This window comes from Triticum aestivum, chromosome 7A, assembly GCF_018294505.1.
Source record: "Triticum aestivum cultivar Chinese Spring chromosome 7A, IWGSC CS RefSeq v2.1, whole genome shotgun sequence".
Taxonomy (NCBI): Eukaryota; Viridiplantae; Streptophyta; class Magnoliopsida; order Poales; family Poaceae; genus Triticum; species Triticum aestivum.
This window is the reverse complement of record NC_057812.1, coordinates 84,727,576-84,744,464: the sequence shown is the minus strand read 5'-3', so window position 1 is coordinate 84,744,464 and position 16,889 is coordinate 84,727,576. Positions and strand designations below refer to the sequence as shown.

The following is a 16,889-nucleotide window of genomic DNA, read 5'->3' as shown; positions in this document are numbered from 1 at the left end:
CTGCTGACACACCATACCTTGCAAAGTGTTCGACCAAATGTCATAGCCAAATTTATTGGCGTTTTTGTTGGTTACTTTGAAGCAAACACGATGGATGCGAACACTTATACGTCTTCGTCAAATGAGGATGAATATGAGCTCACCATGATTCTTAAAGCAGTTGCATCACAAGACCTCTAGATTTGGCACTATTTCTTTGGGATGCTTGGGTGTCACAACGACATCACCGTGTTACAACTTCCTCCATTATTTGTAAGGTTGTGTGTGGGAGAAGCTCCTTTGTGCAACTATACCATCAATAGTCATGACTATAACATAGGTTTTTTAACTTTGTGATGGTATTTATCCACCATGGACGACCTTCGTCGAGACCATCCTTGAGCCATTGCAGAGAAAAAAATCCCACTTTCGCAAAGACAAGGAGTTAGAATCGATGTCGAGAGTGCATTTGGCATGCTCCAACCCCATAGTGTGCTTGTTCACCTGCAAACGGGCTTGGAGCACTCCATTTTCTCTACATACTGTGACCTTCCTGCAAATTTTCTCTACATGTGTGTATACGCCAATCCATTTTCTTTACATGTACTTCCTCCGTCCGGTAAAGAGTGTACATCTAGAAATTTTAAGACAAATTATGGAGTTGAGTAAAAAAATGCATTAGAAAGGTGCAAAACACCATCTCTCTCCTCTTTAATTACCCAATCACCAATGAGCTAAGTGCATATAGAAATTAAGAAGACCATGTGTAGATTGCTATTGGTCTTGATTACCGTGTGATGAGAGAGAAGTATTTTTTCCCACTTTAAAGTGCATTGGGAAGATAGAAGTACACTCTTTTATGGACAAAATTTGAAGTTAGACTACCCATAGTGGGAGTAACATAGGTAGTAACATCACACATATTTAGGTTAAATAGGTGAGGTGGCATGCAATAAATGAAGAAAAAGATGAAAGTAATAACATAGCTAATTACTACTAGTATGAGTAACATCACACATATCAAGACAAAATGTGTCTATAGCCTAATAAATGAAGGGCTTCATGTAACACACATATGTTACTCCCCACTATAGAGGTAGTAACATAAACTAATAACATGGATATGTTATTAGTCCATGTTAGTCCCCACTATAGATGTACACCCTTCACCGGACGGAGAAAGTATACGTCAGTCAATCTTTTATTCACCTACAAATTTGCAAGCTGTCCTTCGGCTCCGACCTCTGAGAAGAACAGAGTCCATGTCCTTGACAGCAAAACTTGTGCAATTGGCTGACACTGAGATACTTTGAAACTGTAGTATACTGAAGCTTCGAAGCAAATCTGTAACGTGCAAGCAGAACTGGCAGATGATCCTTCACAATTTACTTTGCTGTGATCACAGCTCGTCTTCAGATCTTGTTACGAATATATGAAACATATACCCAATCTTGGGCTTGATGTATACATGTATACATGAAGTCTGAACTAGTACACCTTTGGCGTGTTGAACAATCCAGCTCCATCAGAATTCAGATACCCTTTCTTGGGCTTCTAAACTTTTTCTTCTTCCTCTTTGTTTGAAGTTCTTTATACTGGAGCATGAATTCAGAAGGATCCAAACGAGCTGTGCATAACATAGCGCAATTCTAAGCATGCAAGCATGGCTGGAGTGCCAAAATTTGTGCCCCAGGATATATGTGCAGACATTCAAAGGTATTTAACCAGGGGTATATTGTAATTCATTTCTCAACTAGGAGAAAATGAAGGCTTTATTGTCATAGTTATGGATGAGCTAAAAGGCTAAAACAGAGGCCTCTTGCCCTTCAAGAGACCCATGAGATGCTCAAAGACGTGGGGGCCGCCGTCGCGAAGGCCGGAGTGCGGGTACTCGTTGGTCACCCACAGCCGGATCCCGGCGATCTGGGACGCCGTCTCCTTGGCGATGTTGAAGTTGACGTACATGTCCTCATAGTACACCGCAGCGGCCACTGGGACCTGCATGCAATCGGCGTGCCATATATCGCCATGCGTCAGATGAAACAAGCATGCATACCATGGAGGAGGCTCTAATCTTGTTGGGAAGAAGATCAAACCTTGTTGTTGTTCAACACGCTGATATCATACAACGGAGGCCAGTCCTCCTCCTCAGCTAGCAAATGTGCAGCCTCCTTTAGGGGCCGTAGAGCATTGATCTCATCGAAAAAACAGGGAAACACCATCTGCGTTAAGGAAACAAACACATGGTAGGAATTCATGACAAATCATAAGCAAGGAATATCTCAGTATGCAATAGGGTGCTGCTAAGTAGTGTCCCCAAGGTTACCCAGGTACTGAAAAGGGTAGTGTCAGACTCCCTTTAATAGCTAAACTAGAAGAGTCCTTTGCCCTGAATACCATCCCTTCCTAAAAGGAGCATTGTCAACCTAAGTTAACGTTGGTAAGATCATAGCAAATAAAATGCAGCTTTGAAAATTCCAATTGCCAGACTTTGGTAACTACAGACAATTCATAGACTTAAAACAGCCTGCAATGTTATCTTTTCACATCATGGGTTACTAATTTAGTAAGGAATCATTTCTTTAAACAAAGGCAAAAGCTTTGCCTCTTTTCATTAATTAAAGAGTTACAAGTTACAAACTTGCCAGACAGCCCCAAATGCTACAAAGTCTACTCTCACCGCATGATAGAGCTCAAATTTAGCAGGAACATGACTATAACGAATGACGCTTCACATAAAGATCTGGGCATACCTCTCCAGTAAGAAACACAGGACGGCCTTCTTCTGTAGCCTTAATAGGGTCAAACAAACTTCCATTTTCATTGAAAATCTTGTCAGCTGACCATTTTGATGAGGATCCCTGGATCCAGGAATTACACTAGACTTAAGAAAAAGAGTTGCAGTACCAGCTAAACAGATAAAAAAAGGTATCAAAAGTTACCTCACAGTAGATAGACTCATGCAAGAGAGCATAAAGAGGATTTTGATCAAAACCTACCCACATGTCAAACTGCAGGAAAATATAATGTTAGGTTACCCATTAGAGACATGGAACATGGTAATTTTAAAGATCAACATTATATTGGTGATGCTTAGTACCTCTTTCAAGAAGTAATAGCTTATATTCTTTTTTGCACCAGGAACCAGTACAGGATCCCACACTCTCTCGAGTCTGTCCCAGACAATAGCAAGGAGTGGCACAGATCAGAAAGTTACATTACTTTATCAAGTAATGAAGAAAATGCAAAGTCTTACAGATAATGCAGTCTTTCAAATCCTCCACTGAAACCTAAACCAGCTAGTCCAAGGCACTGCAGCATCTTAGGGGTTAACCTGCCACCTGATGGAAGAAGAACCTGATAAAAATATGTTGCATAAGATACAAGTTTCAAATTCACATGTGAGAGAAAGCGCAAAATATTGAGAATGACTTACTCCTCCACCTTCAGATTCACTTAAGTATCTCACAACTTCATGAACGACTTGTACATCTTGAGGAAACCTCTTATAGTACTTCTCATTTTGCTGCTGAACCTGCTTAAAGCAGGCTCTGTACACAGTTTCTGCAGTGCAGGGCTTTCCTAGTGGTGGAAGCCCTCCGGTTAAAAGGACAGCTTTCAGGCCCTCTGGAGCAAAACTCAAATACGTAACAGCACAAAATCCACCATAACTCTGTAAAGGAGGAAATGGTAGACAGTATAAATAACAATATTGCATTAGCAACAATAAATAAGAAATGCAAGACAAACAAGTGCATCAAGGTCACATGACGTTACATACTATACCTGTCCCAGAATTGTCCAAGGCTTGGCATCTGGTACAAGATGCCGGCGAATAAACTCTGCGTCCTTGACTATGTTATCTGCCCTGAAATGCTTCAAATACTCCACCTGCTCTGCTGCAGATGTTATTTGAGAAAGAGATGATGTTGTCAACGGTGTTGACAATCCTGTTCCTCGCTGAAAAGTAAAAAGAATATCAGCAAAGTAAGAGCAAGATGGGTGCAAAAACGAATTGTACAGAGCATCTGCTGAAGAAATTGGAATGTACCTGATCGAGCAATAGCACACGGTATTCTTCGCATGCCTTCTTCACCCAACCACTCGCTTCGGTGGGGCGAGGACTTTCATATCCAGGCCCCCCTTGTAGGTACACCAGATAAGGCAAAAGGGTCTCTTCTTTTCCAGCTGTAGTAATACACTTAAACAGTCATGTGGATGCAGGACATAAAAGAACAGCACAGTAGTAAGTTAAGCACGCTCCCTCAACATGAAATTAGCATGAAGCGTTCCAGGCCTATGATGTTGGATACACTGCATTAACTTAAATTTTAGTTCTTCCACGCATGGACATTGTATCCATACCCTTGGCCCAGCATCCCGGGATTCAGTAAACAACCACCGCGCCTTACCGAGGATTCAGTAAACAAAGCAAAAGTTTACTGAATTGTGCGTTTTAAACTTCTACTAGTATGTCAGTGGACAATGCAAAAGTTTACAGAGGGAGTACTTCCTAAGCTATATACTACAGATTCCTGGTCTCCAGGAAAATCGCAGGATGTATTGTGCCTCTGAAAGAGAATTGGAAAAAAAAGAGGGAGCGAAACCTGCCCATCGATCCCGCAGCGGATGTGCAGGGCCATCTTATCCCCTAACCCCGTGACCGCGAGCGGAGAGGGGGGTAGCCGTTAGATGCGAGGAGGGAGCAAGCGGGATGTACCTGCGACGACCTCGCGGGCGAAGACGGTGATGCGTGGCGCGGAGGGGGAGGCGGGGGAGGAGTGGTCGAGCGGGACGGCGAAGCGGTGGTCGCGGAGGCTGAGGTCCGGCACCGCGTACCACGGCCCGGCCTGGTGCGGCGCGGGCGCGGCCGCGGCGTCGGCGGCCGGCGAGGACGACGACATGGCCCTGCTCGTCGGGATCCGGTGGCGCGGGAAGCGGAGGCGGACGGCGAGGGAGGCCGGTTGGTGGTGGTGGTGGTGGTGGAGTGCGAGCGCGGCGGCGGTCGCGCAGCGGAGGGACGATGTGACGACGGCCATGCCGCGGCCGTCGATCCGTTAATTAACGGCCGCGATTCGTTTGCTTTTTTCCCGATAACGGACCAACCATCCCAAACGTGGACTCTGGTGGTTGGTTTCGACTTTCGAGTGGGATGCTACTAGAGTGCACTATCTGTTTTAATTTAGAAGAGAGAAGATTTAGGTATAGCCAAAATTGTTTCTGCTTTTACGCCTAAAACTGGGTACCCATAAATGGAAGGATGTGCTAATTTCGGCTCATATCCATGGCATTACAATTCAATATAAAATTATCCATTTTCGGCTGTTATATCACTACACATCACAACTACTTATATCAGTAAAAAAAGACGAAGAAAATAAATCCCGTTGCAGCATTTCGCCGAGCATGTGCGGTGGCCTACACAAACCCATTGTTCATTCTCGTATCTCTGGCCTACAAGACAGTTTTCTCTGATTCCTTCTGACTTACAAGACAATTTTCTCTAAATCATATGAGCACATGCACAAACAAGATAACGGAGTGGGTGAGAGGGGATATGTCTCGCCCACAGCAAGAGGAGCATCTGTCTCGCATAAAAATGTTCATGCAGTGCAAAAAAAAGAAGAACTGCACAACTTTTCAAAATCGTTGATAGCACTAAAAAAATGTGTTCTGTGAAATATGCAAAAAGTTCACGTGTTTAAAAAAAATGGTCCATGATTTTTTAAATGCTTACACAATGTAAAAAATGTTCACATAAATTTAGAAAATGTTCCATACCATTCAAAAACCGTTCACAAATTGGTTGCCAAATTTGTAAAAATGTTTTATACAACATAATTTTTTTTGCGTATTTCTTTGGAATTTTTTTATATCATTAAAAATGTTTGTGACATTTAAAAAACTTACATGTTTCGAAAATATTTTTAATTTTAAAAATATTTCTACAGTGTAACTATGTTCACGTAGTTTATGAAAAAAGGATTAAAACAATTAAAAATTGTGGATGCGCATATTTCAATTTTGTTTGATTTTTTAATATATAACTAAAGAAACATAATGGATTTGAGCAATGTTCAATGTGTATAAAAAACTATTACACGTGTATACACAAAATGTTCAACATGTATTACAAAATTGACATGCAGTTTTAAAAAAAAGAACAAAGAAACACAAAAGAAAAGCAAAAAAACACATGGAAAGTTCTGAATTCGGTCCAAACATGTCTACAGAACCTTCACAAAACCACTTAGATAGTCGGTCCCAGTAACGCGAGAGCGCCACCGCGGCAAAGGTGACGCGAGAGCTGCCAATGCTCGCTTATAGCGGGACCATAGCTTCTCTCACCTGAAGGCTGAAGGAAATATTTATCTCGCATAGAACTGGTCCGACCCGTTTATCTTTGTTTTTATCACTGCCACATGACACTCATAAGCGACCGTTTCGCTGGTTCAAATCTGGGTTTTTTTATCTTTCTTTTCTTTTGTTTCTTCTCCGGTTTTCTTCAGTGTTTTTCTTTTCCTTGGGTTTTTCACTGGTTTTCTTTATTTTATTTCGGTTTTCTTTGGTTTTCATTGGTTTTCTTCGTGTCTTTCTCGATTCTCACTGAGTTTGATTTTTATTTAATTTTTATTCATTTTGGTTTTCACTGATTTTTTGTTTTCTATCTTTCTTCATTATTATTTTGGTTACATCATTTTTGCTTTGTTTATTTCTCTGTTCTCTTGGTTTCATTCTTTTGCATTGGTTTCCTTGCTTGTTCATTCTTTTGTGTTCATTTTCTTTGTTTTCATTGGCTTTATTCGTTTTTTTTGTTGATTTTCATCGATTTTCCTTTTTGTTCAACACGTGTTACCTTTATTTCAAGTCACATTCAACATTTTTCTTATATATCTAAAATACTTTTTGTATGCACGTTTAACAATTTTCAAATACATAATTAACATTTTTCTAAACTTTTTTTTGGATGTCAACTTTTTTTTCATACGCTTTTGACAATAACCCTAGCCTCACCTTCGGGGCGCCTCTTTGGAAAAAAAATATTCATACATGATTTTTTTAATTTTAAAAACTCTCTGGGGATTCTAAAAGATCGTGCATTTGAAAAAAATATTCTATCTTTTCAGAAAAGGTGGAAAAATATTAAAACATTTATGAATAAAAGATATTAAAAAATTTGTTTGATTTTTTAAATGAACCAAAAAAATAAAAATAAAAGATAAATAAAAACCCATGGAGAAATCAGAATTAAAAAAGAGCAAAAACACATAGATTAAAGAAAAGGGAAAATCAACTGGAAGTTTCCGGAAGCTTCCCAAAACCGGTTGGGAGCTTCCGGAAATTTAGTGCCCCTAAATGGGCCGGCCGGTTAGGAATATCGCTGGGAGAGGGGAGTGCGCCTCATACGCGCAAGCGTCTATTCGGCAACCTAAGTGCCAAATAGGGTTTTCCAAGATAACGAGTGCCCTGCTGTGTTTTGAATTTCGGCCGAAAAAAACGGATTTCGGCCGAATTTCGGCCATCTCGGCCTAGGGCGAAATCTGTCTTCCGCCGAAATTGGTCAAATTTGAGAGATTAATTTCGGCCAAAATTTTTAAAAACGACCGAAATTCGGCCATCTCGGCCTAGGGCGAGAAAAATCACAAACCGAAATCAAAATGCTGGTGCCCTGTCGCTCGGGGGCCAAAGATCCGCTCTCCCCTAACTACACGCACAGGCATGAAAATACGGGGATGTGAGCAAACACAATTGATAGAGGTGTAATGATGATGTGCCACACTGCATCCACTATGACGGGCTACATCATGGGGTTGTTTCCGTTTGGATCGGTGCTCAAGGCCCTATGTTGAATCACTGTGAACTTTGGTTCTCATAAGTGGAGGCCAATAAAAATCCCATCGAATCCCTACTAGTTTTCTCAGGGCTGGGGGCAACCCCCCTCCCCCCTCCCCCCTCCCCGCGCCCCGCGCCGACATACATATATCAACCCCACTGTAACAGTCAATAGTGGGGCGCCCACATACATATAGCAACGCCACTGTAATAGTCAATAGTCCGGGTTTGAGTTGGACGTTATTGTGTTGAGCAGGTCACAATTGCCGCCAATGAAGCTCCGCCTGCAGTAAGTATCTGTGTCATATTTTGCCGACATCCCAAGCTGGTCGAGAAGCTTGAAAATCATAATCGCAAAAGATCAACCGCATCAAGAAGATCCAGATAGTTTAACACTCCATACTTGATGTGGAGCAATCCTTGGGATGAGGATCGGTTTGTTGTTGGTCCGATCTTTCATGACACAAACCTCCATCACAATAAGAACTAATTGTGGTTTACGAAGTTGTTCACAAACTCCGCAAAAACAACACGCGAACCCCTCGGTGTGAAGGAATGACGTGGATGAACCGCTCGGCTTGTAATCTCCTACGCGTCGCGTTGCGGGAACTCACACGTTGGTAGATGTTTTTGACAAGAATTCTCTAAGTTCGATGATGACCGATGACCGAAACACACATAATGTCTAACTCATCATAAAATAACCGGACTTTTAAGTTGACGGTACTCTTTTACATTGACTGTACTCGACTATTTATAGTCTTACATGACTTGCACCGATCTGGATTGGAAATAAATAACCGACTTATATATAGAATAAAAAGGTAACTAGGCACCGACCGAAGAAGCTACTAATAATTAAAATAAATAAATTGAAATAACCCTCTCGACTCTAATCACGTTGGCCCCCCATCTTGTCGCACATAAGCAAAGCAAGTTTGTAAAAAGGGAAAGCAAGTCCCATGATCTGGCCACACTGATCACATCGATATTTTCCTTGTGAGGCAAGAAAAGAAATAGGGATTTAATCTTCATCGCTTCCTTTTTAAACCAGCATGGACCCTTTATATCTGTAACGAAACCATCAGCACTTTCCTTGCCATTCAATCTGTTGCTTGCTCCCTGGATAACCATATCTCTCCTTTTTTCGATATCAAACATGCTAGTGTATGAGTTAATGACGGCGACTGTTAGGCGTCATGCGGATGCAGAAAAGCAAAAGAACATCCGTCTTCTGAACCATACGATATGGACGCCTTAAAGCAAGTACAATAAGGTAACGTAAGCAGGCTATAAGGACTAATATATTATATTTTTGTTTAGTTGGAGTAAAGAGAAGAGAAGAGAGAAAAGAAGCGGGCTCTTGGTTAGTAGCCGGCTCTAGCACGAGCTCCAAAACATTTTATGAGATTGTAAGATGGGGCAACTACTAATAAAGTAATACACATATAAAACTTACTCCCTTCATTCCACAATGTAGTGCTTCCTCTATCCTCGTGTTTCAACTTTGACCGTAAATTTAACTACCAAGACCGATTGCGGTGGGAGCAAAAGTTATATCAGTGAATTCGTATTCGAAATAAGTTTTCAATTATATAATTTTTTCTCCCGCCGCAGTCGGTCTCGTTGGTTAAATTTATGGTCAAAATTAGACCTCGGGAATCGCGGGCGCACTATATTTTGAAATGGAGGGAGTATTATTGTACATGTTGGATACAATGTTAGCTCTAGATGACATGACAACTCCTTATAGCCGATCGTTGACTGTGCTATTAACCATGCTCTCAACCGTTCGATGCAAGTCGCAACGCAGACGAAGCTAGAAAAAAAGTTTGATGGGATCATGTTTATGACAATGATGTCATCTTTAAAAAATGAATAGTAATTAATGCTAAACTAATTTAGGATTACCTAAATTCATTAGGGTCAATTGACCCCAATGCTTACATGGGAGCTCAACGTAACCTACACTCTTCTTTGTTCTAATTGCAGAACACCGCACACACATCCGACAACACCAGTTCGCGACAACTCCGGTGGCCTCTTAGCACGGGCTCGCAGCATGGCGAAGCTGTCACAGCATCGCCGGAGCAGCCCCAGCTGTCATCGCAGCATCACCAAAACAGACCCAGCCGTCGTTGCAGCATCACCGGAGCAACCCGAGCCGCTGTCGCAGCATTGCCGGGCAGCTCGAGTAGCCGTCGCAGCATCCATCGCTGTTGTTGGGGCGCAGTGGCAACATCCCCGGCCAGCTCGAGCCGCCGTCGCAGCAACATCGTCCTCTCCGAGTTGCTGTCGCAGCACAGCGGCGCCTTCACAACATCTGCGTGCGGCACACCGACATCCTCGGCTCCTCGCCACACCACCTCCTGCGAGACCGCCCATCGCAGCACTGCTCGTAGCAGCTCCGTCGGCCTTGCAATAGTGGTTGCATCATCATTGGCAGCCCCTCGCGCATGCACCTCTTACAGATCCGCAACCCCTACAAGCATCATCGGCCGGCGCCACTCGCAATAGCGGCTCGCAACAACGCCACCGTTGTAGCAACTCCGGTGGACTCGGAGCAACTCCGCCGCAGACTGTCGCATCATCTTCGCCGTTGAGCGTCGAAGCACCTATGCCGCTGTCGCAATAGCGGTCGCCCCGTCTCGCAGCGGCAGAAGCTCTCTCGTCGGGTTCACTTGGGGGGTGGCGCTAGTTGCATAGCAGAGATTGGAAGAGGCGAATCCATGGCAGGCTGCTGCAAAGCTTGGGGAAATCCCTCGCCGGCGAGAGACTGAAAAAGGAGAGGGACGGCTCGGGGAATGTGTGGCGTACATCCGGGGTATAAAAAGATAAGATAAGGATGGGTTGCTCGGGTCCATGGAACACGTGGCCTAAGAAGTAGACAGCTGCGCGTGGAGTTGTTTACTCCCTTCGTTTCTAAATATAATTTTTTTTAGAAATTTCACTACAAACTACATACAAATATATATAGACATATTTTAAAGTGTAGATTCATTCATTTTGCTTCGTATGTAGTTCATAGTGTAATCTCTAAAAACACTTATATTTAGGAATGGAGGAAGTACATGGCTTGGTGGATGCTAATTAATCCCTAGCTGGACCCACTTGCATTGCATGTGTACATCATCCTCCTTGACCCTCCAATGCATACGTGCATGAACACCAGACGTTGTACCTCCAAGGCTCAAACAAACGCATCTCTTATGCTGGAGATGCATATTTAGTAGTGGTGGTAACCAAAGCTTCGAGCTCGACATTATCTCCAACAAACTGAAATATTTTGGCACATAAATGTTTTTATCTGTGATCCTTTGACACGTGACAATGTTTGAACATCAACAATGTCAACCTTTTTTTTTAAAACATTAAGCTTTATTAATTAGAGATAACATTTACATTATCAATAAGGAGAGATACAATATCAACCATGGGCTCCTCAAACCAATCCCTAGTCGCAGAGAATTTCGCTAGCCTAGCAATTTCACGAGCACCTTTATTTGCTTCTCTATTACAATGTTCAAACCTAGTAATAGTAAATTCGCAAGCCATAAAATAGCAATCATCGAACACTGCCGTCGCTGCTCCCGCCGATTGGCCTCCATTCTTCATCGTGTCAATCACTTCCGTATTATCAGAGTTAACAATAAGGTGGTTGCACCCGGCCTTCTGTGCTAGGGTAAGGCCAAACCTCAGTGCCAATGCTTGTGTCGTCAGAACCTCCGCACACCAGCCAAGTCGCCAACTTCCGCCAACAATGAACCTTCCTTCTCATCTCTCAGGACTTCCCCCGCCATGCCTCTAAGTAGATCATGGTCAAAAGAAGTATCAACGTTTAGCTTCACAAAACCCATAGGAGGTCTAAGCCAACCCCCTTTCTTACTGATTGCCTTAGGGGATTTTTCTTTAACATAATTTTCCGCTATAGCACGGCCCCATCGCAGATTGATATGCATCTTGAGAATTTCCTTCATAAACCAGTTTACATCTATCCCACCATAAATACCAAGCTGTTATAATGATCAATTCACATGTATTCTGGAATCCCAAAACAGATATTTCTTCCTCTGGCATAAGTATTAAAAATTCAAGAACTGCCTCTTCCGCCCGGTCAACAACACAAGCTCTGTTGATCACCTCATACAAACCTAACTTATCCCAGACCTCTTTCGCCTTCTGACACAAAAACAAGATGTGTTTCGTGTCTTCTAGCCCATTTGAACATGCTGGGCAGATGGGAGGGACCTTCACATGTCTATTGGTGAGCGTAACACGACATGGGAGTGTTCTATGCAATGTACGCGAGATGAAGATTTTTACCTTTGCCGGACAACATAGCTTCCAGATCTTGCTCCAAACATGATTATCATTGGATTGAAGGAAATATATATGCGCTAGAGGTAATAATAAAGTTGTTATTTATATTTCTTTATATCATGATAAATGTTTATTATTCATGCTAGAATTGTATTAACCGGAAACTTAGTACATGTGTGAATACATAGACGAACAGAGTGTCCCTAGTATGCCTCTACTAGACTAGCTCGTTAATCAAAGATGGTTAAGTTTCCTAACCATATACATGTGTTGTCATTTGATGAACGGGATCACTTCCTTAGAGAATGTGTGATGGACAAGACCCATCCGTTAGCTTAGCATAATGATCGTTAAGTTTTATTGCTATTGCTTTCTTCATGACTTATACATGTTCTTCTGACTATGAGATTATGCAACTCCTGAATACCGGAGGAACACCTTGTGTGCTATCAAACGTCACAACATAACTGGGTGATTATAAAGATGCTCTACAGGTGTCTCCGAAGGTGTTTGTTGGGTTGGCATAGATTGAGATTAGGATTTGTCACTCCGTGTATCGGAGAGGTATCTTTGGGCCATCTCGGTAATGCACATCACTATAAGCCTTGCAAGCAATGTGACTAATGAGTTAGTTACGGGATGATGCATTACAGAATGAGTAAAGAGACTTACCGGTAATGAGATTGAACTAGGTATGAAGATACCGATGATAGATCTCAGGCAAGTAACATACCGATGACAGAGGGAACAATGTGTGTTGTCATTAAGGTTCTACCGATAAAGATCTTCGTAGAATATGTAGAAACCAATATGGGCATCCAGGTTCTGCTATTGGTTATTGACTATAGAAATGTCTCGGTCATGTCTACATAGTTCTCGAACCCGTAGGGTCCGCTTGCTTAACGTTCGTTGACGATATAGTATTATATGAGTTATGTATGTTGGTGATCGAATGTTGTTTGGAGTTCCGGATAAGATCACGGAGATGATGAGGAACTCCGGAATGGTCCGGAGATAAAGATTGATATATGGGATAATGGTGTTTGGTCTTCGAAAGGGTTCCGGAATTCACCGTAAGGGGTTCCGGATGTTCCCCGGAATGTTTGGGTACGAGAACACTTTAGTTGGGCCAAAAGGGAAAGCCCACAAGGTTTTTGGAAAGCACAAAAGGAATTTTTGTGGAGTCCATGTCTGGGTCCTGACACCGGGAACCTTGGCGTCTGGCCCTGGAGTCCGAGAAGGACTCTTGCCTTTCGGGTGAAACCGACTTTGTGGAGGCTTTTACTCCAAGTTTCGACCCCAAGGCTCAACATATAAATAGAAGGGCAGGGCTAGCACCCAAGACACATCAAGAAACACCAAGACGTGTGCCGGCAACCCCGTCCCCTCTAGTTTATCCTCCATCATAGTTTTCGTAGTGCTTAGGCGAAGCCCTGCGGAGATTGTTCTTCACCAACACTGTCACCACGCTGTTGTGCTGCCGAAACTCATCTACTACTTCGCCCCTCTTGCTGGATCAAGAAGGCGAGGATGTCATCGAGCTGAACGTGTGCTGAACGCGGAGGTGCCGTACGCTCGGTACTTGATCGGGACGGATCGTGAAGGTGTACGACTATATCAACCGCGTTGATAAACGCTTCCGCTTTAGGTCTACGAGGGTACGTAGACACACTCTCCTCTCTCATTGCTATGCATCTCCTAGATAGATCTTGCGTGATCGTAGGAATTTTTTTGAAATACTGCGTTCTCCAACAGTGGTATCAGAGCCAGGTCTATGCGTACAAGTAGAACACAATGAGTTGTGGGTGATAATAGTCATACTGCTTACCAGCAACGTCTTACTTTGATTCGACGGTATTGTTGGATGAAGCAGCCCAGACCAACATTACATGACGCGTTTATGAGACTGGTTCTACCGACGTGCTTCACACACAGGTGGCTAGCGGGTGTCTGTTTCTCCAACTTTAGTCGAATCGAGTTTGACTACGCCCGATCCTTGTTGAAGGTTAAAACAACACACTTGACGAAAAATCATTGTGGTTTTGATGCGTAGGTAAGAACACTTCTTGCTAGAAGCTCGTAGCAGCCACGTAAAACTTGCAACAACAAAGTAGAGGACGTCTAACTTGTTTTTGCAGGGCTTGTTGTGATGTGATATGGTCAAGAAGTGATGATATATAAATTGTTGTTTGAGATGATCATGTTTTGTAACAGTTATCGGCAACTGGCAGGAGCCATATGGTTGTCGCTTTATTGTATGAAATGCAATCGCCATGTAATTGCTTTACTTTATCTCTAAGTGGTAGCAATAGTCGTAGAAGCAATAGTTCGCGAGACGACAACGATGTTACGATGGAGATCAAGGTGTCAAGCCGGTGACGATGGTGATCATGACGGTGCTTTGGAGATGGAGATCAAAGGCACAAGATGATGATGGCCATATCATATCACTTATTTTGATTGCATGTGATGTTCATCATTTATGCATCTTATTTTGCTTAGTACGACGGTAGCATTATAAGATGATCCCTCACTAAATTTCAAGGTATAAGTGTTCTCCCTGAGTATGCACCATTGCGGCAGTTCTTCGTGCTGAGACACCACGTGATGATCGGGTGTGATAAGCTCTACGTTCACATACAATGGGTACAAGCCAGTTTTGCACATGCAGAATACTCTGGTTAAACTTGACGAGCCTAGCATATGCAGATATGGCCTCGGAACACTGAGACCGAAAGGTTGAGCATGAATCATATAATAGATATGATCAACATAGTGATGTTCACCATTGAAAACTACTTCATCTCACGTGATGATCGGACATGGTTTAGTAGATATGGATCACGTGATCATTTAGATGACTAGAGGGATGTCTATCTAAGTGGGAGTTCTTAAGTAATACTCCCTCCGTTCCAAATTACTCGTCGTAGAAATGGATGTATCTAGAACTAAAATACATCTAGATACATCCATACCTGCGGCAAGTAATTCGGAATAGAGGGAGTATGATTAATTGGACTTTAATTTATCATGAACTTAGTCCTGATAGTATTTGCAAATTTATGTTGTAGATCAATAGCTTCCGCGATAGCTCCTTGTTTATTTTTGATATGTTCCTGGAGAAAAATGAGTTGAAAGATGATAGTAGCAATGATGCGGACTAGGTCCGTGATCTGAGGATTATCCTCATTGTTGCATAGAAGAATTATGTCCTTGATGCACCGCTAGGTGACAGACCTAATGCAGGAGAAGATGCAGATGTTATGAGCATTTGACAAGCTCGGTATGATGACTACTTGGTAGTTTAGTGCACCATGCTTTACGGCTTAGAACCGGGACTTCAAAAATGTTTTGAATGCCATGGAGCATATGAGATGTTCCAAGAGCTGGAAATGATATTTTAGACTCATGCCCGTGTTAAGAGGTACGAGACCTCTGACAAGTATTTTGCCTACAAGATGGAGGAGAATAGCTCAACCAGTGAGCATGTGCTCAGAATGTCTGAGTACTACAATCGCTTGAATCAAGTGGGAGTTAATCTTCCAGATAAGATAGTGATTGACAAAGTTCTCTAGTCACCATCACCAAGTTACCGGAACTTCGTGATGAACTATATATGCAAGGGATGACAAAAATGATTCCCCGAGCTCTTCGCGATGCTGAAATCGGCGAAGGTAGAAATCAAGAAAAGCATCAAGTGTTGATGGTTGACAAGACCACTAGTTTCAAGTAAAAGGGCAAGGGAAAGAAAGGGAACTTCAAGAAGAATGGCAAGCAAGTTGCTACTCCCATGAAGAAGCCCAAAGGTAGACCCAAGCCTGAAACTGAGTGCTTCTACTGCAAAGGAAATGGTCACTGGAAGCGGAACTGCCCCAACCTTTGGCGGATAAGAAGGATGGCAAAGTGAACAAAGGTATATTTGATATATATATTATTGATGTGTACTTTACTAGTGTTCATAGTAATCCCTAGGTATTTGATACCGGTTTAGTTGCTAATATTAGTAACTCAAAACAGGAGTTACAGAATGAACAGAGGCTAGTTGAGGGCGAAGTGACGATGTGTGTTGGAAGAGATTCCAAGGTTGATAAGATCACCATCACATACTCACTCTACCTTCAGGATTAGTGTTGAACCTAGATAAATGTTATTTGGTGTTTGCGTTGAGCATGAATATGATTGGATCATGTTTATTGCGATACGGTTATTCATTTAAGTCAGAGAATAATTGTTGTTCTGTTTACATGAATAAAACCTTCTATGGTCATACACCCAATGTAAATGGTTTATTGAATCTCGATAGTAGTGATACACATATTCATAATATTGATGCCAACAGATGCAAAGTTGATAATGATAGTGCAACATATTTGTGGCACTGCCGTTTAGGTCATATTGGTGTAAAGCGCATGAAGAAACTCCATGCGGATGGAATTTTGGAATCACTTGATTATGAATCATTTGATGCTTATGAACCATGCCTCATGGGCAAGATGACTAAGACTCCGTTCTCCGGAACAATGGAGCAAGCCAATAACTTATTGAAAATAATACATACCGATGTATGCGATCCAATGAGTGTTGAGGCTCGCGGCGGGCATCGTTATTTTCTGACCTTCACAAATGATTTGAGAACATATTAGTATATCTACTTAATGAAACACAAGTCTGAAATGTTTGAAAAGTTCAAAGAATTTCAGAGTGAAGTGGAGAATCATCGTAACAAGAAAATAAAGTTTCTACGATCAGATCGTGAA

The 16,889-nt window shown here is 42.3% G+C and overlaps 1 protein-coding gene across 1 annotated transcript; it reads right to left on the bottom strand.

Moving 5' to 3' along the window:
• Window positions 1-1,343: 1,343 nt before the first annotated feature.
• Window positions 1,344-5,136, bottom strand: LOC123150651 (proline iminopeptidase). Its single transcript, XM_044570481.1, has 10 exons — window positions 4,700-5,136; window positions 4,031-4,167; window positions 3,766-3,939; window positions 3,416-3,652; window positions 3,236-3,336; window positions 3,080-3,152; window positions 2,922-2,990; window positions 2,733-2,840; window positions 2,076-2,201; window positions 1,344-1,977 (listed from the first exon to the last, which is right to left on the bottom strand). Exons 1-10 carry the CDS (start codon window positions 5,016-5,018, stop codon window positions 1,783-1,785), a joined length of 1,539 nt encoding a protein of 512 aa, XP_044426416.1. The 5' UTR covers window positions 5,019-5,136; the 3' UTR covers window positions 1,344-1,782.
• Between the last annotated feature and the right edge of the window lie 11,753 nt (window positions 5,137-16,889).